Raw genomic sequence first — 24,421 nt, 5'->3', positions numbered from 1 at the left:
TTATATATATATATATATACATAGTAATAATAAACTCAATTTATTATTACTATGTATATTGGTATACATATATGAAATATTATGATGATGTAAGTTTTATTCATGATCATATTTATCTGACCGAAGCTATTATCTTTAACATCAAATGCCTCTTACCTTGTAAAAGCATCATGATAAAAGATACTTTGTATAAGAAGCAAGCAATTTCAATTGGAGGAACTTGGTTCCTTGGTCCTATAATCAACTCTACATGATGGAAATCAATGATAACTAAGATGATCCTAATTGACCCTATGGAGGATTTACTCCACTTCCAACCAATGAAAATACTCCTCCCAACTAATAATTTCCAACAACAATGAAACTAAGTTTCTGGGTTGGGTTTGTGATCTCTCTCTCTCTCTCTCTCTCTCTCTCTCTCTCTCTCTCTCACACACACACACACACTCACACACATTTACAGCTTGCTGTTTCTATCATGATGCTTTAACAAGGTAAGAGGCATTTGGTGAACTCTCAAATTACTTTGAACTAATCAAAGTTTTTTCTTTATCCAACAAAATTATTGCTTTATATGAGTTTTTCTAGAACACTTTAAAAATGAAATTGAAACTGTATCAAACCACATAAATAACAGAAGTAGGCACTAATCTTATTTATATCTCTTAAAAGGATGAATTATTAACAACGTACAGCATATTATAGAACTTATGCTTGTACAGAATGTGTTATATGAACCAATCTATAAAATGATTGGCTAACAACCCAAGCCCACAAGCAATAAACTAAAAATCAAACTTCTTGTGATACCACACACATTGCTCGACTCTTGGCTTTGACCCGGTTAACTGAATCCAATTAGAGCTTATCTTCATCATTGAATTTCATGCTAAGCACTGAAGGCTGCTGCACAAAAGGGGAAGTCATTTCAAAAGGAGCATTTTATCTTTCATCACATGCTGAAAAATGTGAATACTGTTATGTGTTCATCCAGTGAAACTACTAAGAACTATGACTTTGAATTATCAGATGCATTTGATGTAGCTAAAAGAAAAATGTGGCTTGCCTTATTTATAGATGTTTTGAGCTTTTTGTCAAAAAACAGAAATTTTCACTTAAATATAAAATGAGAAGTGTTCTTAAAGGCTTCATAAATGAAGTCATGATTCTTGTGATTATTTCGCAGCTTAGCTTACATCTTTGGAATCCTGGGCACAAGTAAAACATATTTTTTCAGTAATGGTTTTTGAGATATGACCTTGAATATGTAACGGACACCAAAAGTTTTATATACCTCTGTCTCCTCCAAATTGGACAAAGAATCATCCCTCCCTAATGCAGGCAGTTGATAATGATGTGTGGAATATAGTGACCAATTAATACTGGCGATGTAATGCATGTTCAGGATGAGCATCCTGAGAAAGAAAAAGAGGTTATGCAAGAAATAGGATCGATGTTGTAAATGATAGGTTCAGTATCAAGATGTGCATATTAGAGATGTGAAACCTATGATAGACCTTATTTTAGAGGCCCCTGTACAGAATGGGTCTCTAAGAAAGCATGGAGCTACTAAAGCTTTGATAAGAGCAATATAGATTGTTGCAGACCACATTGCATGCAAGCAATAGATGAAGAGGAAGCAACAGGACCAAAACCAATAATGATGTTTGGGAGTTGAAGAGGAATTAAACATTCGTCTTATTAGACTCAAGAAATGATATTGAAGCTGAGCTTTCATTACAATCTATTACTTATATCCTATCACTAGAATTATATTGTAGTAGAGTAGAATGTAGTAACCCAAAACCAATAATATGACTTGATATTGATACAGGGCATGCAATCCAGTTTGTAGGAAGAATACATGCCAATCAAATTCACATGAATCAAACCTAACTTTTTCCTCTTACAATTAGTTGAATAAGAGACAATAGTTCTAGGGAATAGCCCTCTCAAGTGCACCTCTCTATAGTGATTAATAGCATTCTATAGATTGACCTCTCTTTGAACTCTACTTGTTTCCTTAGTTGCATTTGCCAAATCACTAACTATGAAATCAAATACCTAAAGAAATTGATAGGTTATACAGTGTACAAATCAAAGTTTCTTTACTCATACATAACTAACCCTTGGTGTTTGTGGTATAGGTCACCAAAATCTCCATGGATCTTTGTAAGGAGGAACGTAATTTTGTGTTGGAGGAAGCAAAGAAAATGAGGATATGCTTTTCCGTAGCAAAGGTTCCATCTGCAAAACATATCACACCAGGCCTTATCAAACAAAAATCCTGTGTAAATGACATATCAACATTTGTTTTTGCCAATGGGTTATAAAGACATTTTTCATATTTCTATTTCAAGATAAGAGTCAGAGGACTTCTTAAGCTTGGAGACCCCAAAATAATAATATTGAACCAAAGAAAGTTTTTTTGGCCCCACATGTTTGTACAGTTGTACCAATGCTGTTTATGTAAATCATATATGCCGTCAAATGCAAAATTCACATGGTAAGATGGTAAGTCTATTAAATTCAGAATCTTTTAGCATTCACATTATCCAAAATGTGAAAAACTTTATGCATTAAAATCAAGGAAAGGGTCAAAGTTCAACTTATGTTAGTCAATTCACCAATACAATATAAAAAAAGAACAATTTTATATCATCTATACCTAAGCCACAATAACATTGAGGAACCATTCCAATTAGGTTAATAACTGCCTAAAAACAAATGCAAAACACAACGAGCATAATAATGCATGCCAAATTAAATAGAGCAAGTTACAGCATTTTTTAATTTTGAATTGTAAAAAATAGATAAATACTTGCAGAGTAGCGCTCTAAAATTTGAAACGGATGGGAAGTGGAACTAATTACAAAATAAAAGGTTGTTACAAAAATTGCATGAATGAGACATGTTAGCCAGGCTGATCTCTCTGATAAGGGATGATATTGGTATAATGGCAAGGAAGGTAATCGTGTTTAGAATTGCTGTGTGGAAGGAACAAGTGGGTGAACTAACTACAAAACAAAGCAAACCTAGAAAGAAATGGTAGAAATACTAAGGAGAATGTTCCTTTTGTTGCATTGAGAGTTGTTATAACTTATATGTAATGTCCCCTTTTTTACACCATACTATTTTGTGAGTGTTGACCAATTTTATGTTGGTATGAATAAGGTTATATCCTAACTAGGTCATCATTAGAACCTATTCACATGATTAAGTTTACTTAGGATAGCTTATTAGTCACATGTAACTAATCATTTAATATTGTTCATGTTAGTTATCTTAGGTGTCATAGCTCATTATTTAATAATAGTTTCATAATGCAGTTATAATTGTAACTAGGTAGTTGCATTTCTACCTCATCACCTTACCTTTATAAGCAAAGCTCATGTGTACATTGTATCATATCAATTTCATCTCATGATTTCATTATGATCTCAATTGTTCATTCATGTTCATGTTGCAACAGTCTCTTGTGGTTGGTTTATTTCTTGGTTGATCCCTTGAAGTCTGCAGCTTCATGATGGGCTCTTCTTAGGCATTCCAACATGGTATCAAAGATTTGGCCAACGAAAATTCCATCCTGTATCGAAGAATTGAGCATTTGATAGAGATCCACAAGAGGTGAAAAAAAATAGCCCCCTCCCCCCAAGCCAATTCACAAAAAAAAGTTTGCTCAATTTGGCATCATGTTGTAGAGAAATCGGTCTATTTTGGGCTAGGTATGACATTAATTGGCATTTGAAAATTCTTTTCAAAATTCACCTCAATCCTTCTGGCAGAGGTGATACATATTGACAGGCTTGCTCTTTTTTGGTTGAGCACACTCCTTTTTACCATTGGGTGGTAGTTCGGTTAATTACTGGTAGTAGTGTCAGTTTGAGGTTTCTGCAATTTCCACTTGCAGCCATACATTGTCATTCATACCAAAGCATTGGTTATTTGACTTTCGAGGTATTTTTAAATATCGGTGGCGCATATTTATGTTGTGGAGTCCGATTGGTTTAGCCATGGCATTCTAATTTGAAGCATTTAATATTGGTGGAAGTTGTGTCCAACCTCTGTGTGCCCTATCTGAGCCCCTGCATACAAATTCACCATATTTCAGTCTGATCTTCATTTTTCGGCAGCATTTGAAATCATACCTTTTCATCAGTTTGATGCAGCACTTCCTTAGTGGAGGCTTTTAGTTAGGTTAGATATTTGTTTCTGGTAGTCGTAGTCGATCAGTGGCTGATTTTTATCAGTGATTGCATTTCCATACCAAAGCCTTTCATTGGTGCCTTTTATTATTGTTGAGGCTGTGAATTCCTTGACCCCAGTTTTCAACACTGTCTGAGGCAAAATCATTTAATTGTGGAGGTCGATTTCAACTTGGTAGCATTAAGTGTTATTATTTGCATCCGCAATCAACATTGTTATTGATGACCGAGTTAGGCATATCATTTTTATTGGTTCGGGCATTTTGAGTTTGAGGCTTATCACATTTGGTCATGGCAATAAAACTTTGACTAATGTATTGTCTTCGGCTTTGATCAATATACAGGCTGACCTTAAGTTCGTGACTGAGGCATAAGCGATATTTCTATTGGAAGCAATGTATAATGCATCCGACTATTGTACTGAGTTCAAAGTTATTTAATTGACGAGTGGCAGCATTATTCACAATTTTATTGGAGAGATTTTCATGTTGGTGTTGGAAATAAGCCACACCTGGACCGACGATGGACTGGTCCAAGAGGGGCCAGTAGCTCAGTGGTAGAGCACTCCAGCAGCGTATGGAAGGTCCTAGGTTCGAGTCCTAGCTGGTCCATGTCTCAACATGGTATCAGAGCCAGGTCCAGGCTAGGAGCCCCAAACACACGAGAGGTGTGGCTTAAGGGATGGTGTTGGTGTTGGAAATAAGCCACACCCGGACCGACGATGGACTGGTCCAAGAGGGGCCAGTAGCTCAGTGGTAGAGCACTCTAGCAGCGTATGGAAGGTCCTAGGTTCGAGTCCTAGCTTGTCCATGTCTCAACATTTCATTGACCCAAATACATGCTCTGTTTTCATTGTATCTTCATCAGACTTTTTGCATCACCGTCTCTACTTTTAGTAGCGACTTCGCACCTTCTCAGTTGGATTTCTAGTGCTCACCACGAACCAATACCCGACCTGATCTCTCCTTGTCATTTGTTGCAGTGTGTCAACGTTAGCCCATTTTGTCATTGATGTCACAACAATAGAGGCAGGTCTACACGGTATACTGATATTGAAGTCGATATTGGTGAGATTCAAGATATTTTTCTCAACACTAGTTTGTGATATTGATTCATTGTACACCTCTGTCAAAAATAAATTCACAGCAGTACATTCAATAGAAACAAAAGGTAGTACAAAATCAAATAATTATAAAGATATACCTCTTGTAATCCGTTCAAATGCACTTTTGTTCGAATCCTTCAAAATAAACTCACAGCGATATATTGGCTTTGTTTCATTATGTATTTTGGTTGGAATATAAAGACATAATAAGTATTGATTCAGTTGTCAACAGGAAAGTTTCTACAACTAACAGATGTTCTTTAGCATTTGTTTATTGTTAATTAAAAACAATTATGGAAAGTGGTTATCAGTTCAAGTAACTGACTTAGAACTACTTAATCGATGAAGGAAGTCTTTAAAAACAACTAAGTTGCTAATTCGGGTTTGGGGACCGGTTTGGATTCGAAGAACCAGTACACTAGTACGACAAAATTTTGAAAAGGGGTTTGGGTTCGTTTGGGTTAGTACAAAAACATTAGCATGAATTAAGATTAGCATGTCACATAGCATCATATAAACAACAAAACCAACATAAACTTGTAATCCTAGCATCATGATCATACCATAATAGCATCATATACATCAAGTTTAATATCAAAATGACAAAATATTCAAGTATCATTGTTTCAACTTTCAACAATTTAAAATTAAAATTTAATCATCAAATTGATTCTCTAATTCATCATCCTCATCCTCCTCATCATTGACATTGACATTGGATGAATCAATGCCAATGCCACTTGCACTTGCACTTGCACTATAAGTTTACTCATTATCCAAGTCATCAAGTGTTAATGCAACAAGCTGAGAAGCAGAAGCATCCAAATCAGTATGCTCTGGATTTATATCCCACATCTTTGTTTCCCCTTGGTTGTAGTCACTTTGCTTGTGTGAAAGAAGACGTAGGTTGGAATGCACATATACTAAATTCTTCACTCTTTTTTATTGCAATCTATTGCACTTTACTAAGTGGATGAAAGAGTATATGCTTCAATTTCTTTTTGAAGCAAATGAACTAGCAACCTTTGAAGACAAAGTAAGCAATTAAAGTTATAAATTTATAAAATTAAAAATTACTAGCAACCTATGAAGACAAAGTAAACTATAAATAAAAGTTAAAACTTGTCATAAATTTTAATTAATTAAACTTGCTTGTGATAAAACTTTCACAACGAGGGGTTGTAGGTTTTGGAAGCATGTGCCATGGAAGTACCACCAACTACGAGCATCCTTCTTGGATCTATGATGAAGAGCATCAACACTTAGACCATTTCCATTTGCAAATTCTATGAACTCATTTGTAATAATATCTCTCATATCATCATCAAGATAGAGTTTAAGGAATGCTGCCTTGTACCCATCTGACACTTCTAAATCTCTCCATGGTGGAAGCCTTCCTGGTTGAGCAAGAAATTGATTGCTATAGTACTTTGGTGTCAAGGCATAGGCAAGAAGATGCAAAGGTGTGGTCATCTTATTCCACCTTTCTACAGCAATTGCTTCCACTTCTTTGAAGAATTTCTCCTCAGGGTCTTGCTCTCTTGCATTTATAATGCTCTTCATTTTTTCAAGCATTGAGTCAATGCCATCATAAATCTCACCAATGCAAGGCCTATCCATGTCGGTATATCGAATCATGCTCATGATGGGCTCAGTAAAACTAAGGAGATATGTCACAAGATCCCATCATGACACTTTCAATATCCGTTCCCTAATTTTTGCTGCCCTCTCACTACTGCTCTGCTTCCATATAGTCCAATTTGTGTTGATCACCATATTGCAAAGTGTCGCTTTAAGTTTCACAAGTCGTCTCAAGACGATTGTGTTTGATGCAAAACGGGTCTCAACAACCTATAACACAAATTAATGCCAAAATGATTAAATTTTTAAAGCCAAACTTTAAAGAAGAATACACAATATAGCTTACACAATGATATTATGAACAATGAAAATTTAAAAAATCAGAAAATGTAAATTAAATTACTATCTCACATACCTTCAATAGCTCCAAATTCGAAAAGGATCTAAAAAATCCCTTGAGACATGTGGTGGTTTGTGACGAACATCTGGATGTCCTCAGCTTCTGCATACACATCTTTGATCCATTTAATTTTATTCCCAATCTTTTGTAGCATAAGATTGAGTGAATGGACCGCACAAGGTGTCCAAAAGACATGATAACAGCGTTCCTCAACCAACAAACCAGTAGCTCTACAATTTTTTGCATTGTCCGTTATGACTTGGACAACATTGCGGGGTTCCACTGACTCAATGGCGGAGATGAGAATATCTGCAATAAATTGGCCATCTTTTACTTGGCCCTCACAATCCACAGCTTTAAATAACATTGCCCCTCTAGGGGACACCTCTATGACATTGATCAAGGGACGATTTTTAGAATCTTTCCACCCATCTGAAACAATTGATACACCTATCTCAACCTATGAATCCCTTATGGGTTTCAATGCATCTTCAACCACCTTCACCTCTCTGTCCAATAAGGTTCCACGTACCTTCTCACACCCTGGGCCCTTATACCCTCTTGGAGCTTCATTAATACTTTTCAACATTTGCTTCCAATATGGGGAGCGAACAACATTGAAAGCCAACCCATTTGCATATATGCACCTTCCTACATCTTGGTCAGCAATGTCTCTACTCTCATTATGAAATGCGGTTTCTAAAGACCCCTTTGTTCTTTTGTGTACCAAGGGTGTTTCACTTTGAGGTTCAGCTGTGGAAAATAAGGGGTGGTTTTCTCCTACAATATCGGGATTAGATGGAGGTTGCATTCCCCTTGTTTTTTTTGGTGTGGTTTGATTCAATGACAATCTGTGGGCTTCTCTCTTTTCTGCTGCCTCATGCTCCCTAATATATTTTATCACTGTCTCATTTGGTATAGGTTTACCATCTTTTCCAAGGCATTTTTTGATGCCTCTTCCTGCTATTCCACACAAATGGCCTAACACCGGATAATATGAACTATTACGTTCTATACCACATCCTTGGCATCTCCAACAGAATCCCCCACCTCCTGGCAGTGGTCTTATAATGTCAACATACTTCCATAGGGGAGAATTTGGATAATTTCTTGGTTTTGATTATTCATTTGTGCCTATGGAGGAAGAGGTAGATGCCATTCTAGTTCCTATGGCAAGAAATAATATAAACTCATTCAAAAACAAAAACAAAAACAAAATAATGAAAAACAAATAATGTTCATGTTTGACAGTTTGTGAAACAAAAATAGTTGAAATAAATGTTCAATAACCTACCTCTTTCAGCTAATGGGAGCTTGCAAATGTGTGGAAATGATGTTGCAACACTTGTTGAAGCTTCAAAAATCAGTCTCCAACTCCTATTTGATTTTGGAAGCCAAATTTTGTTCACCCTTTCTTCAACCTGCTACAAAAAATCTGTTCTTTGCAACACAAATGAGGAGAAATGAGCAAAGATAATGTTTTAAAACTCACTTTTAGGGTTATGTTTTAATTTTTTATAGGGTGGATTTGAAAAAATAAATAAATTTTGTATAAAAAATAACACTTTTTGGGCCGTCTGACCAATGGGGCCGCCCGGGTTCGTCCTCGAACGAACCACCCCTGTGGATCACGGACCCTGTCCGGACCACAGGCAGACCGAACCAGGACCACGAACCCGGACCGAACCAGTCCGATACCAGTGGCCCAGGGGGGCGAACCCTGCAACTTAGAAAAACAATGAACAAAGAACATTTTAGTGTGTGGTTTGTGAATAAGAGAATACGTGTAAAACTGGATTGTTGAAAAACAATTTGTATGGAGTCAATGTAAGTATTTCAATGAATTTATATTCATTTGAAAAGGTGACAAGATGGTTCGTATGCTGCATTGGTGAATTGGATAGGAGATTTCTGCATCATAAATGATTGTCTATGACAGGTATAAGGAGCATAGAAGATTCAGCACTGTTGATTATATTTTGGTTAAGGTTTTCACTTCTCATACAATACTGATTATATTTTGGTACAAATTTTCACCTATTATACAGCAGTGACAAATGTTTTTAGAGACTGGTTTATTGTTGGAATAATTTGAATAATTCACAGAAATTTAAATGTTCATAATTAATGTTTTGACAATGTCAGTTTCTCTGAAGTTGAGTTTCAATTTTTAGACATGTGACAAGCAGCAACATCTGACGAAATGGTTTGCAGATTTTTGGATATTCAGAAGATACTTTTGGAGTCTTAGTTTCAATACATTATTGTGCATTCATTCAAAGAAATCTGATATAGGGATTCAGTATTTTAATCTCTTTTCTGCCTCAGAGTGTTGGAATCAACTTGATGCATAATATATTCTATTGATGAAATTAGATTGTATCTTCGAACTGTAAATGAATATGCTCTGTAGCTGATTTGATTCTGGATTGTTTGTCTTAGAGTTGGTGCTCAAGACCTTGAATATTTGGAGAATTGATGTTCTCTTAGAAGGGCTTTGGTTGAGTTGGTGCTCAATAGAGAAGGGATTTGGTGATTCCTTGGGTTGGTGCCCTAAAAGTCGTAATCATTTGAACTATGAGGCTGGATTAGGTCACCATGGTTTTCCCAAATTGGATTCCCACGTAAAATTCTTGTGTTGTGTGTTCTTGTGGTTGCATCTCTTTTAGTTTCAGTTTGTTAAATCTTTCAAATTTCTGTTTGAAGTTGATAAAGGATTTTGTATTAAAGATTATTAAAGTATCAAGTCTACTACTGATTCACCCCGCCACCCCCCCGCTCTGAGTAGTAGGTAGTGTTCTACAATCAATCTTCATTATCGGCAGCCAAACTAATTGGACCGTGTATTTGCATAGACTTTGCAAGCGTCTATTGTGATCGATTTACATTGGTGGTCGCGTATATCTTCTTGGTGGGTGCAGAGTCAATATTGCCGCCTATGTTCATTTTCGAGGGTCACCTATTGCATTTTTTGGTTGGAGTGCCTTTTTTACTTTGGTGAAGCGATTTTTTTAATCCTTGGTGGAGAGGTTCACAAGCTCACCACCTTATCACCCTATCCGAGCACCACCGCAGTTCACCGCGCATATGCCCTATTCGAGCCTTGCCAACATCCTCACCCTATCTCAGCCTTGCCAACATCCTCGCCCTATCTCAGCCTTGCCGACATCCTCGCCCTATCTCAGCTCTTATCTTTTGCCCTTTGTTTGCAGGCTAGTCACATCAACGACCAAGGGTCAATCCAGCCCCCACATTTTTGATTGGGCTCCATATCGGTGATTTTTTTCCACGAAGCACATCTTGGGCATCTAGAGTCAATTTTTTGCGTTCCATATATTGGTGGAAAGCTACTTTCACCAACTCTACAATGGTGCGGGTCAATCTACCAAATTTTGCCGTTTATCAACATTTTTTGCAGCTTGAAGTCAACCCTTCTATCCCCAACTCATAACATTTTGCTACAATTTTCGATTTCAATTATTCTTGCAGCATTGGAAAGGTATTGAGGAGCTATATAATTCAGTCCATGCACCGTTTCCAAATTCATCACCAAGTACTATCCATTGAGTTTTTGCATTTTGGAGCATTCGCTTGATAACTTGGAAATCTTGACATTTGGAGAGGTACAATTTGGGGGGGTGGGGGCTTCATTATTCAATTGCTCATCATATTTGGAGGTTTCTATAATCATGTGTTGGTTCTATCTTTGAGATTTTGAAGAATTGCCATAGTCTATAATGGGTTTTTCATTTCATCCTTCTTTGGTCATCTTGAATAGGGGCAACTACAAACAATGGAGAGATGGCATCATCACCCATCTTAGAGGGCTTCATTTATTGTCATATTTGTATAATCTTATTCCTCTCCCTAGCACACCTTGTTAAAATATTACTTGGAAATGCAATAGGGCTCAAGTCTTAGGAGTTATTAGTTATGTAGGTTGATGATGACATATTGGAGTCTATTGTTGAGTTTTAGTGTCCTTATGCTCTTTTGACTTACATTTGGGAGTTTTATGGACATCTTGATACTCAGCCATTCCTAGATAATCTTATTGTGCCTCTTCATTCTTCAGAGAAGATGGCCTACGATTGTGATCCTTTGGAGGTTTTCGACACTTCAATTGAGGTTGCTTCAGAGGTTCTTGATTCTTCTTTAGAGATAGTTGATCCACCTTCACTTCCATTGACTTCTTATTCAGAGTCATTGCTTGAGACTTCCATCCTTTTTGATCAACAAGACCATCATTATCTTTTAGATTTGGAAGACATTCAATATTTCAGATTTGTGGTTGTAGGATGGATTGCTATTTGGTATCTCAGACTTGGTTTGTCATTATTCTACTTTAGATTTGGAGTATACATCTAAGGGGTTATCTCTCCTCAATGATAGTCATTGCGTTCTTGTTGTCACATCATTTTCGTCTTTGGAATTTCTTCTACATCAATTTCCATATTGATCTAATTTGTCACCTTCTTCTTTGATTGGGTATGCATCTGATTGGATTGTGACCTCATCTTTCATGGACATAGAAACATATGAGCTGTTTTTAGAGACATCATCTTCATTCTTCATGCTTCTATCTTTTCCAGCATATCCTACATGGAAAGCATACCTACATTAACACATGGTTTTGTTTCTTCCTAAGGGAAAATGAGTGGTTTGCAAGCATTGGATTTTGTTTTGTCTTCAAACACTTACCATTCTTGACGGCGATTATTCATTATGGGGGGGCTACATAGTCTATCTCTTTCCCTCCTATGGCAGGGCTATCAATTGGATCCTTGCGATGGATGTAGTTTTGGGGGGTATTGATGTTGAGACCTCCATACATCACATGATCTATCACTTGTACATAATTTGCATATCTCTTTTTTGGAGACGAGTTTTGTCTTACAGGGTTTTCTCCTTTTCTATAGTTGTGAGAGATTAGTTGCATGATTAGTTGTGCATGGGTACCTGTTGATGAGTTTTTTATGCACATGCGAACACAGAATAAAATACCTAAGGTACCTTATCCTCTCTTGAACAAAGTTCCCGACTACTGAAGATTTCGTCGAAGGATCAGTCAGAGTAACTCCAAGGTTCTTATATGTAGGTTCTCTACGCGTGGATAAGCTCTTTGTGGTATGATGTGATTTTGCTGGAATCACAAGGGGACTTACACTCGATGACCTGAACATCTGATTTGCTGGAATCACAAGTCCTATATACTAACTGGAAGATAAACAAATGGCAAAAGATGCAGGGTTCAGGAAGTCTACTCTACTACCTAGAATGCGAGAAGATGGATGAACGACTAGGTGGAGTCCTACTGGGCTGGGTCTCACCATCAAGCTTGAACAATCAGACACCAACTCAGTGCGATCTTCTGAGGGATGCTTCCAATACGTTCAAATCGTACACCATCAGACACTGATCACCATTCAAGATAATGCATGAACAATAGACGTATAACGACTTAAGATTAAGCTCATTTTATGCCAGTTGACCACGCAAGGCGCACTTACAATCAGTAAGAGGCTAGTGGTATGGATTAGACGAATTCCACACAGGTGCATTCAACAACTTCTTTCATTCAATTTAATTATCTATCATCTAAAATGAAGATTCGACAAGAGACCATGCATATTGCAACAAAACAACACACTTCACCATAACTTCAATGAAAATGGAGTTTGTTTACAATCACTGGCAACAATTTCTTGCCTTGTCCTCCTAATTTACTCTAATTGCTATTCTATCAGCTGACTATTCACTATTAGCTAACTATTCACCCACTATCAACTATCGACTAACTATTCTTTTACAAATGAGGAGCCAGGGCTTATATAGTGCTCTCAATACAATTCAATGGCTCAGATCAATTTGAGATCAATGGCCGAGATTTTACAATGAAAACCCTAATTAGGGTTTGTTACAACAAACTCAATTCTAGCCAATGAAATAATTGCATTATTCGGACACATGTCTTCTCTGGAATATTCGACCAATGGATATCTGGGGTAGGTACATCGAAGTTTGTGTCAGCTTTGATGAGTCAGGGACATTGAATCTAGACACGCTGAGGTGGACCAATCCGACTGGAGGAGTGATGACTGGGATGCCACCTTGTCTGACCCCTGTAACTTGGTAGATGTTCGATTTGATGATGCTGAGAAGATAATTTTTATTAACTCTTCTGAAACTATTTGCTTCCTCAACAGACCCTTGCTTTAACCTCTTTTGTCTTTGATGTGCAGGATGGATGGTGTACCTTTCCTTGAAATGCTGGACTGGAAGAGGTCATCCTTGATGATGCTGGACTGGAAGAGGTCGTCCTTGATCTGGCCTAGTCTTCTGTAATATCCCAGTTATTTTTTTTATTTTTTTTTTAGGCCAATAACAATCATCCACAACAAATAACCCATTAAGGTTAGAAAGCATAAACTGAAAACTTGCTGAAGATTGCAACCCTTCCACTTTCTGATCACCAAGTGCCCAATGTGGGAAGGTGAGAACATACGGTGAATAGGGGATCATTAGATCTCAAACTGCTGAAAGATGAAATGAAATACAATACTGGGCGGCAAGCCAGCCCCTTCGCTTATCCAGCGGGAATGCAAGAAACTTGGCGGTGAACCAGCCAAGAGAAACACACAAGGCACAAATCACTCGACCGCAATATTTCAGCGGGAGGACTGAAATTACAAAACAAACTCAACTCAACCGCTTATGCAGCGGGAAGACCATTACAATCAGACATCACTCGACCACTTATGCAGTGGGAGGACTGAATTACAATTTACTTGAAAATAGGCGGCAAGCCAGCCTCTTCCACTTTTCAGCGGGGTGAGATTTACAAGGCAGAATTGGTTAGTAGTACTACTCCTTAACCTTACAATAATCAAGATAATGTGAGAAGAGAGTAATGCTGAACATCCAATTAAGAACATGAAATTTCTGCTAACATCAAAAATCTGCAGGCTGGAATTACAAAACCAGCAACCTATGGATTCACTAAAACGCTCATAACTCTCTGAATACTCACCCAATTCACCCCAAATCTGTTCTAAACAATAGCTATACCAGCTACAATGAAAACAAACCCAAAGAAAGTCATCGAAACACCCATAATTATTTTGCACGCTTCCCAATGCATTCACAAAATCCAATGCCTAACCTGGGAAGTTCGATTTGCAATATAAAAATCCACACTCAAAATAAGATGCTAAAAACTTACAATATGCATCGCCAGTGGTAGGAAGGAAGGATGAGCCGATACCCAGAATGATGGAATCGCCTGGTCAAGAGGTTTGAGCAAAATACACTTTCAACAGTCCCGCGACCAGCAACCAGAAAACACTCCAATCCCAAATAGAACACTCCACAATCTGCAGCTCACTCACCAACAGCACTGGGAATACATGGACACAGCTAGGTACTATCTTGCAAGTACGAAACTGAGACTTAGCTAGGAAGCCACACTTCGAAGCTCAGATTTTCAGTCGCCAAACCGGCAGCATAACAATGCAATTTTTGTAGATATCCAAAAAGAGAGCCCAAGGCTCTTATTTATAACTTCTTGCTCCACCAAATTCAAATGCAAATGCACACAAATTCGCCCAAATTACATGTCCTCCAATGCACCCAACACATTTGAATTTAATTAAACATGTCCCTTCAAAATGGCATCCACTTATTTCCAACTCCCTAGGCAAAGTTCGAACTTTTGCTAGGTGAACAACTTGCAATATTAAAACAAGAACATGACATGTTTAATCATTCTCAGCACCGCCTGACTAAGGGAAATAATGATATTAGTAGCATATATTTATCCTTTTCCCTAAGTCACCCAAAACACGATTAATCAGTAATAAAATAATTAAATATCAAACCTTAGGATAAGGAATTAATATTTAATTAAATAACTTATAACTCCAATACTGATTAATACCAAAATCAAGGATGAAGTTGTGCGATGAAGACCACTGAATTGTGCTGAGTCAGAACCCTATCCGAGACTACTAAAAATAGAAATGCTCAACACAACCACTAAATAAAAATAGTAAGTCAAGAAATACTACTCCGAAAAACATAATTTTCGCACCCAGAGAAAGAGCTTGGAAAGCTCAATAGAACTGCATCAACCAAACAGCCAAACCCTAACTTACTAAAAATAGTAAATTCTGACTTCACCAAAGAAACAAATGCATGTTATGCCACCCTGGAGTTCATGGAAAACCCAGAAGGAAACCATAAGCAGAACTGAAGAATTCCCTCCTAACAAACCCTAGAAAGCTTGTGCAGAACTCCACAAAAGTTGGAAACCCTAATTCTCCTTTCCAATTAGCCTACAAGTCTCCGAAATAGGCCAATGGACCACTGAATGCACATCACTGAGAAGGGGACATTACATCTTCTTTCATCTACAAGACAAACCAAAAGATGATTAAGGTCATATAACGAATTCATTTCAACATAGCATATTCTACCTTAAATCATCAACAAGAAGATATCAAAATGAAGCTTGCTCAAGATTCTTTCCAAGGACAGGCTCTATAAGAATTTTGCCTTGGACCCTTTGGAAGGGTCAGGAGCGAATTTTGCATTCCTGGCTCATTTAGACCTCACTTTGTGACCGTACTTGCTTAAATACATGCCCAAGGATGGCCTCATTCTCAACCAACACCAAGCTTGATGTAAATCTGGGGCAAAATAGAGGTTTTAAGAATTTCGCTCTGGACACTTTGGAAGGGTCAGGAGCGAATTTTGTATTTTAGGACAAAATCCATTATGTCTCTACTCCAAAATGCCTTCCAAGGCAAGCATACAATAGTCTTCTCTCCACCAAGGCCTGGGAATCCATCTTTTGATCTTCATCATGAGCAATTTAGGTGAAATTGGGAATTTCGCTCTGGACCCTTTGGAAGGGTCAGGAGCGAAATTCAAGTTTTAGGTCTCAATTCCTCATCTCCTTCACTTCAATTCATCTTGCAGGGCAAAGAAACATCATTTCAACCTCAACCATGCCTTACGACTCAAAGTCTTGACTTGACACAAGGAGGAAATAGGTAGATTGAAGAATTTCACTCTGGACCCTTTGGAAGGGTCAGGAGCAAAATTCACCTTTTAGTTCAAAATTTGCATTTTTAATGGTCAAAAAATCTTTCCAAGGCATTCCAAATAGCTTCTCTCACCCTAGTCTAGCCCTGACTTTACTCAAAATTTGGAGAAAAGGATGGTTTTAGTGTTTTTCGCTCTGGACCCTTTGAAAGGGTCAGGAGCGAATTTCTTCCTCTAGCCCAAAATCATCACTTTTGGAGACAACAATCAGTTCAAGGGCAATCTCAAGGGCATCCCTCACCTTGGTCTAGGCATGGCTTGGCACAAATTTGAAAGGAATAGGTGGATTTTAGGATTTTCGCTCTGGACCCTTTGGAAGGGTCAGGAGCGAAAATCTTGTTTTCGGCTTATTCCTCCATCTTTCAACCTTAACCAACTTCAAAAGGGCAAGAACACCAATCCTAACACTCATCCAAGCTACAAAAACCCAAGTTTGACTTGAATTTGCTAGGAAAATAAGGGTTTTTAGGAATTTCGCTCTGGACCCTTTGGAAGGGTTAGGAGCGAATTTCCTATTTTGAGCTTGTTTTGGCTACTCCATTACCTCAATCCAATATTCAAAGGCAAGAACACATCAAAGTCCTTCTAACCATGCCATAAAACTCAAGAATCTGACCATCTCCAAGAAGAAAATATGAGTTTCCAAGAATTTCGCTCTGGACCCTTTGGAAGTGTCAGGAGCGAAATCCATATTCTTGATTGATTTCTCACCTCCTTCATCCAATCCATCTTCAAAATTGATCTAACTCAACTCTCCTCTCCACAATCAAGTCCACTCACCACCAAATTAGCTTGAAAACTTCACCTCTCAATGCCTTAGGCAAAATAAAGGGGGTAAATGAGGATTTCGCTATAGACCCTTTGGAAGGGTCAAGAGCGAAATCCATGTTCTGAGTTGATTTCCACCATTTCTCAAGGAAAGAACACATAAATCTACATTTCAACACGCCTTAGAAACCAATACTTGGCCAAAACTAGGAAGGAAATAAGAGCTATAGAGATTTTCGCTCTGGACCCTTTGGAAGGGTCAGGAGCGAAAAATTACTTTTTAGTCTTCTTCCTCCATCCTTTCAACTTGAATCCACCTCAAAAAGGCAATAAAACACTTCTCCTCACTCATCCAAGTTATAGAAACCCAAGTTTGATTTGATTTTGCTAGGAAAATAAGGGATCTTAGGAATTTCGCTCTGGACCCTTTGGAAGGGTCAGGAGCGAAATTCACTATTTGGCTCAATTCCTTCACTTTCAATGATTTCCTAGCACTTGAAGTCATTCCTAAGGATCTCTTTCACCTCAATTCACTTTAGTCTGCAATTGCATTGGCACAATATTGGGAAAAAAGGTGGTTTTGAGAAAATTCGCTCTGGACCCTTTGGAAGGGTCAGGAGCAAAATTTGACATTTTAGCCTCTCCGTCAGAATCATTTTATGGAATATAACATTTAAGTATAAGAAAGAAGAAAGATTAAGGAGAGTGGTTTCGGACCTCCAGGAGTTATAATGCAAATTCTAGTTTTTGGAGGATTCTTCAGTTTTCCAGACAGTCAAATTTCAGGATCAGGACATTCCAGACAGCCAAATTTCAGGGCATTTGAAGATCGGGATGACATTCCAGACTTCATCACTCACCAACTTGACCTAGCTCGCACCTTCAAGGATGATACTCACTCACCAAGCAAGACACAATTAGCAACAAGAGCAAAACCAGGCCCTAAGGAAGACTTTCAAAGAAACCCCAACCTGGAGCATCTATTGACTCAACCTAGCTCAAGCAAAGCCTGCTATCCAGTGATCCCCCTGACAGCACTCATCATGCAAAGGCTAACAGACAAAACCCTAAAAGACCCAGAAAACAAACCCTAGAAAGCAAAAAGTAGGGGTCCCCATTTGCAATGAGGCGATGTGTGAATACATCACAACAGCACCTAATATGGTCTACTTGCCAAAACCCATATGTTGCATCTTCGTATTAGTCTTGCATCATTTGCATAATAATTTCTCACACTAAGTTGCACTTAAGGGGCAGTGTTGGTGTGAATAAGGTTGTATCCTAACTAGTTCATAGTTAGAACCTATTCACATGATTAAGTTTACTTAGGATAGCTTATTAGTCACATGTAACTAATCATTAAATATTGTTAATGTTAGTTATCTTAGGTGTCATTAATCATTATTTGATAATAGTTTCATTATGCATCATGCATTCGATATTGTAACCAGGTAGTTGCATTTCAACCTCATCACCTTGCCTTTATAAGCAAGGCTAATTTGTATAGTTGTATCATCGTAAATTGTACACCCTTAATTGGGTGATACAATTCCATGCTTAGGTTAGCACCCGCCTTAGTGTGTTTGAATTTTGCATTTCAAATTCCCTTTAACCATTTAATTAATTAATTTAATTAAATCTAAAGTCTTCTTTTATCCCTCTACACATCATAAAATTGGGCCCTTTACCCTAAGTGTGCCCCTTTTTATTTCATTCTTCCAATTAATCATTTTATCAAATACCCTAATTATGTCTTATATTGACTTTCAAGGCCCGATTTTGCATATCTAGACATCTCAAATTCCCACATACTCCTGGAATTTGCTTTAAAACCACAATATCTTGCTTCCTCGAAAATTTGGCGAAAAGTTGGTCGAACCATGTTGGTACCAACATGGTACCGACTTTTTCTCCCCAAATTTCGAGAGCATGTTTTGGTGGTATTTTAATATTCAAATCCAAGAGATTGGCAAAAAATATTATTTCTAGGTTGGCCTAGGTCCCTTATATAAAGCCTTCTTTTCCTCATTTGAAGGATCTAAGATCTAGCGATGGAAGGAGACTCTTGTGAAGTGAAAGTACAGGCTATGTGAAGTCTACAACAGCAAATAAAGCATTTATCAAGCCTTCATCAATCATCTTCAACAACAATTAGGACCTTTGAAGATATTGAAAAATAATAGGATATCACCAACTGCTGATTGGCTTGTACCTCTCCCTTAGGGTTTGGTATGGTTTCATGTTATTTTCATGTCTTTGCATGAGCTTCATTTTCAGATTTACATTTATGCTTTAGATCTCTAGTTCATTTGTGATTTGAAGCATTTACACTCATTTAGGATTTGCTCTCCAAAGCGTAGGGTAGAACTCTAAATTTACTTTCTTGTTCATTTAGGATCTTGCATACACACAAGATTCTTGCACACACATTTTATACTAGCCAAAGATCTCGAGACAACACTGCCTTACAATGTGTCTCATCTGTTTATCCCAACCCACAATACTTATCAAAATCCCTGTATAAGCCATGTTAGTCCGCAAATCCTATTTGAGCAGTTTAACCGACCCCTTAGGTCAAAGCGTAAGATAGAAGAAACATGCATCACAACAATGCAACAAACGAGAAAACCCTTGATCTTACTCATTTAGAAACATAATAGAGTCATACATTGGAGAAAATGAATTCAGACAATATTTTCATGCATTTCATAAGCTATTTTTTGTTACAAATTACATTACATATAACTCCTTCAAGAACTTGCAACAAACTAAGACACAAAACCCATTTTATTTGCTCTACAAATTCCTATTACAGCCTACTCATTTCACCTAAACCTACTATACATGACCAAGGATTTGAATCCAAGATTTCTGGACCAAATTTCTCAACCTTTGTCTCATGGCCCTGATTTCCCTTTTATAGAAACAAGGGAGCAACAAGCTTCAAGCCAGAGGAGACACCTATCACAAGCTTATAAGATCGCTTGTTATTTGTTACAAAACATTCCTCACAGTCTCCCAAAAGACTATCCTTGCTAGCGGTCATGATGAAGTAGAACCAAAATTTCCCAACTCCATTTTGGTAGAAACAAAATCTTTGAGTCGTGCCACTATCACCCCTGATGAACCGTGAGATGCTGCTTGATGTTTCATAGAGTACTTCCCCTTTCTCGAAGAGGATTTAAATCCCGGCAAGAAGTAAAATCGCCCCTCCACAAAAAGAGGAGTTCAGGCCTTTATGCCCAGGATTAGAGAAAGTGGAAAGAGAAGCTTGTGGGGGAACATAGAAGGAGGAGAAGGGGTTGCAGCTTGCAAGTCGTTGCAGAAATGACTGGCTGCCAACTCCTTCCCAACCATATTCTACTCCCATTCCTTCATGAAACTTCTTCTTTAGATCTCTGCCAACGAGTGATAGAGAGGAGACAGAGGATGCGCCATGCAGGGCTGGTTCTGGAAAGAAACAGATTCCAAACCTCCATCGGCTATCCTCCCTACTTCCAAGACTCCATTGACTATAAACATACTCATTCCCATAGGAAATCCATCCAGTATCACAAAGCTCAATTTAACTCCTAGCACGATATGGCTCAAAAATTGTCTTCATCATTTTAAAATCTTGAGAGAAAATAATGAACTCTCTATTCTTTCTACCAGTTGAAGACACCACAAGGCCGTATTTATAATGAAAATACTTCTCTTAGCGGTGTTTATGCATGGAAAAATCATCTTTTCAATGCTTTTCTACTCATCCTGCCAACAAATGGACTCAAGAAACTATATCCATCAAATCAAGAAATCGTCAGACTTAAACCGCCAATTCACTGCTTTTCTGATCAAGTTCACCTTACGTGAACGATCTTGTTTCTAATTTCTTGACTGCAGATTCTCTACTCCAGAATCCTCTTCTCGGATAGTGAATTTTTATCTTTTGAAAGTTTCTCAGCAATAGTTTCTTGATTTTCTGTCTAACTGTGAGAATCCCTGATAGTACGCATCCTATGATTTTGTTGACAGGTCCTTGATCATCTCGCTTCCAGCTCAAAAAATCATCCTTGCCCCTTTCATCTCTCTGAAAAAACTTGATTTTCTCTCTGTGGCGACAATGAAAACATGCAGAAATTGCCACCTCAAGTGTTGCCAGCTTTGTCCTGCAAATACAACTCGACTTAACAAAAACACCCTTTAAAACGACGTTTTGAAAATCAGTCGGCATCCACTTGTCTCAATTTGTCTCTGTTTTCCATGTTGACATACCTACTTCCTTCTGCCTTTGCTTTCCCGTGTGAACAACACTGAGACAGTCTGAATCACTCCTTTTGAAAACCTCTTTTGTTTCCGTTGTTGATTTGTCCAGCACAGCAAATCACATGATCACCATCAGTCAATACTGATATTGACCTTCCTACGTAACAAGTGGTGTTGTGACCTTTTTTCACACATCGCCCCATTGCAAATGGGGACCCTCTCTTTTCCTGCTTTCTAGGGTTTTGTTAGTGTCCTATGGCCTTCTGCATCAATTTTACCAAGCCTTGCCCAGTTTTGAGTAGTTCAACTCCTCACGATTGAAAGTTAGTTTTTACAAATCATGTGATTTCAGAGTACAAACGCCACCAAGGTGCTTAGAAAGGCCGGAGGACGAAGATCGCAATTGATTTGGGCGAATTTGGACAACTTTCTATTTTTAGAAAGTTTTTTTTTTTTATTTTTCCTATTTTTTAGGAAGTTTTGTTTTTGGCATTTTCAGCCCAATCCCCGGTATGGCTATTTTTAGAAAGTTTTCCCTATTTTTTAGGGATGCCTTCTTTTTGCTTTTTCAGGATGGGAATCTAGGGTTTGCACTTACACCACTGACCAGCTTCAACCGGGACCCAAAATTTCCAAGTTTCGACCTAAAAAGCCAGTTCCTTACATTTTAGGGGTTGTGTCGCTTCAGAGGGTTTGCCTGAGCATGGATTTCAAATTTCAAGTCAATCTAATAAAATTTGGTTAAATTATGAAATTTTGAAATTTTCTAAATTTTTCTCTAAGTCTGGCTAATGGAAGGTGTTGAGTGTTATTGCAGGTGTTCATTAAAGTCCGCCATATTTGAGAAGATGTGGGAGACCCTCCAAAAGTCCGCCATGTCTTGGAGAAGGCTTGGGAGTGGTCTTAAAACTCCGCTATAGCCATGAGGAAGGGCCATCAAAACTCCACCCAAGGCCTTCAAATGTTGAAGAGGTGTCAAAAGTTCGCACTATGCCTTAGTTGAAACTTCGCCTTGGCTGAGTCATCACCAAAGTCCGCCCAAAGGAGAGTCTTCTAGAAAGTCCGCCATGCCTTACGGATTAGGAAGAATCCACCATGTGGGAGCCTTATCAAAACTTCGCCCTATGTAGAACCTTCATCAAACTTCGCCTTTGGTAGCCATTTCCTCCAAAGTCCGCCCTAGGAAAGGTCACTCCAACTCCACCATGCTTAAGGTGCTAAGCCTTAGAAGTCCGCCATGAAGAGGTAGAGCCTAAAGTCCGCCATGTAAAGGTTGACCAAAAGTCCGCCATAGGTTAAGAAGACTAAGAAGAGGGAGCCCAAAACTCCGCCCTCCTTGGTGCCACCTCTAAACTCCGCCCTATGTAGAAGCCTTCATCAAAACTCCGCCCTATGACTTGTGGAGTGGGGAAAGAAGATGTGGGAGCCTTGTCTAAACTCCGCCCTATCCATGAGACCCTCCAAAGTCCGCCATGAAGAAATGCATGCAAAACTCCGCCATGTAGAGGTTAAGTTGGGGAGCCCATGAGGAGACACTAAGGTCCGCCTTGGTGGAGGTAACACCAAAGTCCGCCCTAACCAAAAGGATGATGGAAAGCTTCTAAAAGTCCGCCATGCTGGTTGAAGAGCTTCCAAAAGTCCGCTTTGAACGTAGTAAGGTAACCTTAAAACTCCGCCATGCCTTGAAGAGGTAATAAAAATCCAAAAGTCTGCCTACACATGAAAGTCAAACAAAATCAATAAGAATGCAAGTGATGTCATGAAAATCCTCCAAGATTTCGAACTAGAAACCAAAATGGGAAGTTTTCAAAAGGAGAATATTGGAAGATTGATAAGGATTTCAAACTAGAAACCAAAATGGAAAGTTTTCAAAAGGAGAATATTGGAAGATTAATAAATATTTCGAACTTATAACCAAATTGGAAACTCTTGGAAGATATTTTCTTCGAATTTGGAAACATGACAACACTTTTCTAAAGAATGAAGTTAAAATTGGAAACATGAGTTGGAAGATTTTAAGGGTTTCCAATTGAGGATTTAACTTTATTTACAAATACTTCGTTGTAAACTTCATTTCTACACCAAGAAGTTCGAAAATATTAAGGAGAGCATATAAAAATACTTTCAGTTTGGAGTTCATCTGGAGAAAGTTTTGGATATTGTTGGAAGTTGGATAAACTTTTTGACAAAAGTTTCACAGATTTCTGGAAAAAGACAACCAGTATAAGGAAGAATTATTGAATCTCTCCTAAATTTTTGAGAAATTGCCACCCTTACTTCCGTTTATTTGAAGGTGAAATTAAATTCATGATGCAGATTTATGTATTTTCTGAGTTTTTTCCAGAGTTCGAGAAATGATTTTTAGTGAATTTGTTCGAATTTCTAAGGGAGGAAAATCATTTTTTTTGGCTAAGTATAAGAAATTTTCGGAGTTATAACACTTGGTGTTGATTTACGATCACAACCATCCTTGAAGATTGAAGGGTTTTAAGATGAAATTTCAGTTTTTATGGCTAAGTATGAGAATAAAGAGAAATTTTCCAACACTTAGCCATTTCGCAGCCCTGTTATTTTCTTCAAATTAATTTCTAACTTATATTTCATTGTTTTGTTTGCAGATCCTAGGCGTCATGAAATTTCAAGTAGATAAAGATGCTCCTCCGAAGTCAAGGATGACTTCAAAATGGAAAAATATTAGTGACACCAACCTCGGACACATCAACCTGGGGGAATTTAAGAAGCGAATGTTTAGTCTGGACAACCTTGTGCCTACCACAATCACACGAAAGATGATGAAGAGCGGGATCGTGCATGTTGCTGGCTTCCTCCCCACCATGCAATGCAATGAGTTAGTGGTCAAATGCGCTAAACATTACAACCCCGCCAGTAAAGATATTGTTGCACCTGATGGAAGGGTGTTGGCGAACATCAGTGATGAGGCTATCAGAGAGGCCTTCCCGATCCCAGGGTATCACAACACGGTGTATGTAACGAAAGACGAAGTTGACGGCA

The 24,421-nt window shown here is 38.1% G+C and overlaps 1 protein-coding gene across 6 annotated transcripts in view; it reads right to left on the bottom strand.

Annotated features, from left to right (window-relative positions):
• Positions 1 to 631: 631 nt before the first annotated feature.
• The window catches only part of LOC131032468 (psbP domain-containing protein 5, chloroplastic), a 168,414-nt gene continuing 144,624 nt past the window's right edge, over positions 632 to 24,421 (bottom strand). Inside the window, exons 11-12 of one of the 6 annotated variants that reach the window (XM_057963465.2) lie at positions 2,119 to 2,247; positions 632 to 906 (exon numbers count right to left, since the gene is read on the bottom strand). In XM_057963465.2, the coding sequence (XP_057819448.2) occupies positions 2,149 to 2,247 (99 nt within the window). In that variant the 3' untranslated portion in view covers positions 632 to 906; positions 2,119 to 2,148. The remainder of the gene's footprint in view (positions 907 to 2,118; positions 2,248 to 24,421) is intronic. The other 5 variants (XM_057963473.2, XM_057963447.2, XM_057963455.2 and 2 more) reach the window with 5 other exon arrangements.

The sequence above is a fragment of the Cryptomeria japonica genome, chromosome 3 (genome assembly GCF_030272615.1).
Source record: "Cryptomeria japonica chromosome 3, Sugi_1.0, whole genome shotgun sequence".
In the NCBI taxonomy this organism is placed as follows: domain Eukaryota; kingdom Viridiplantae; phylum Streptophyta; class Pinopsida; order Cupressales; family Cupressaceae; genus Cryptomeria; species Cryptomeria japonica.
The sequence above is the reverse complement of the archived record's forward strand: the minus strand, read 5'-3'. Positions and strand labels throughout refer to the sequence as shown.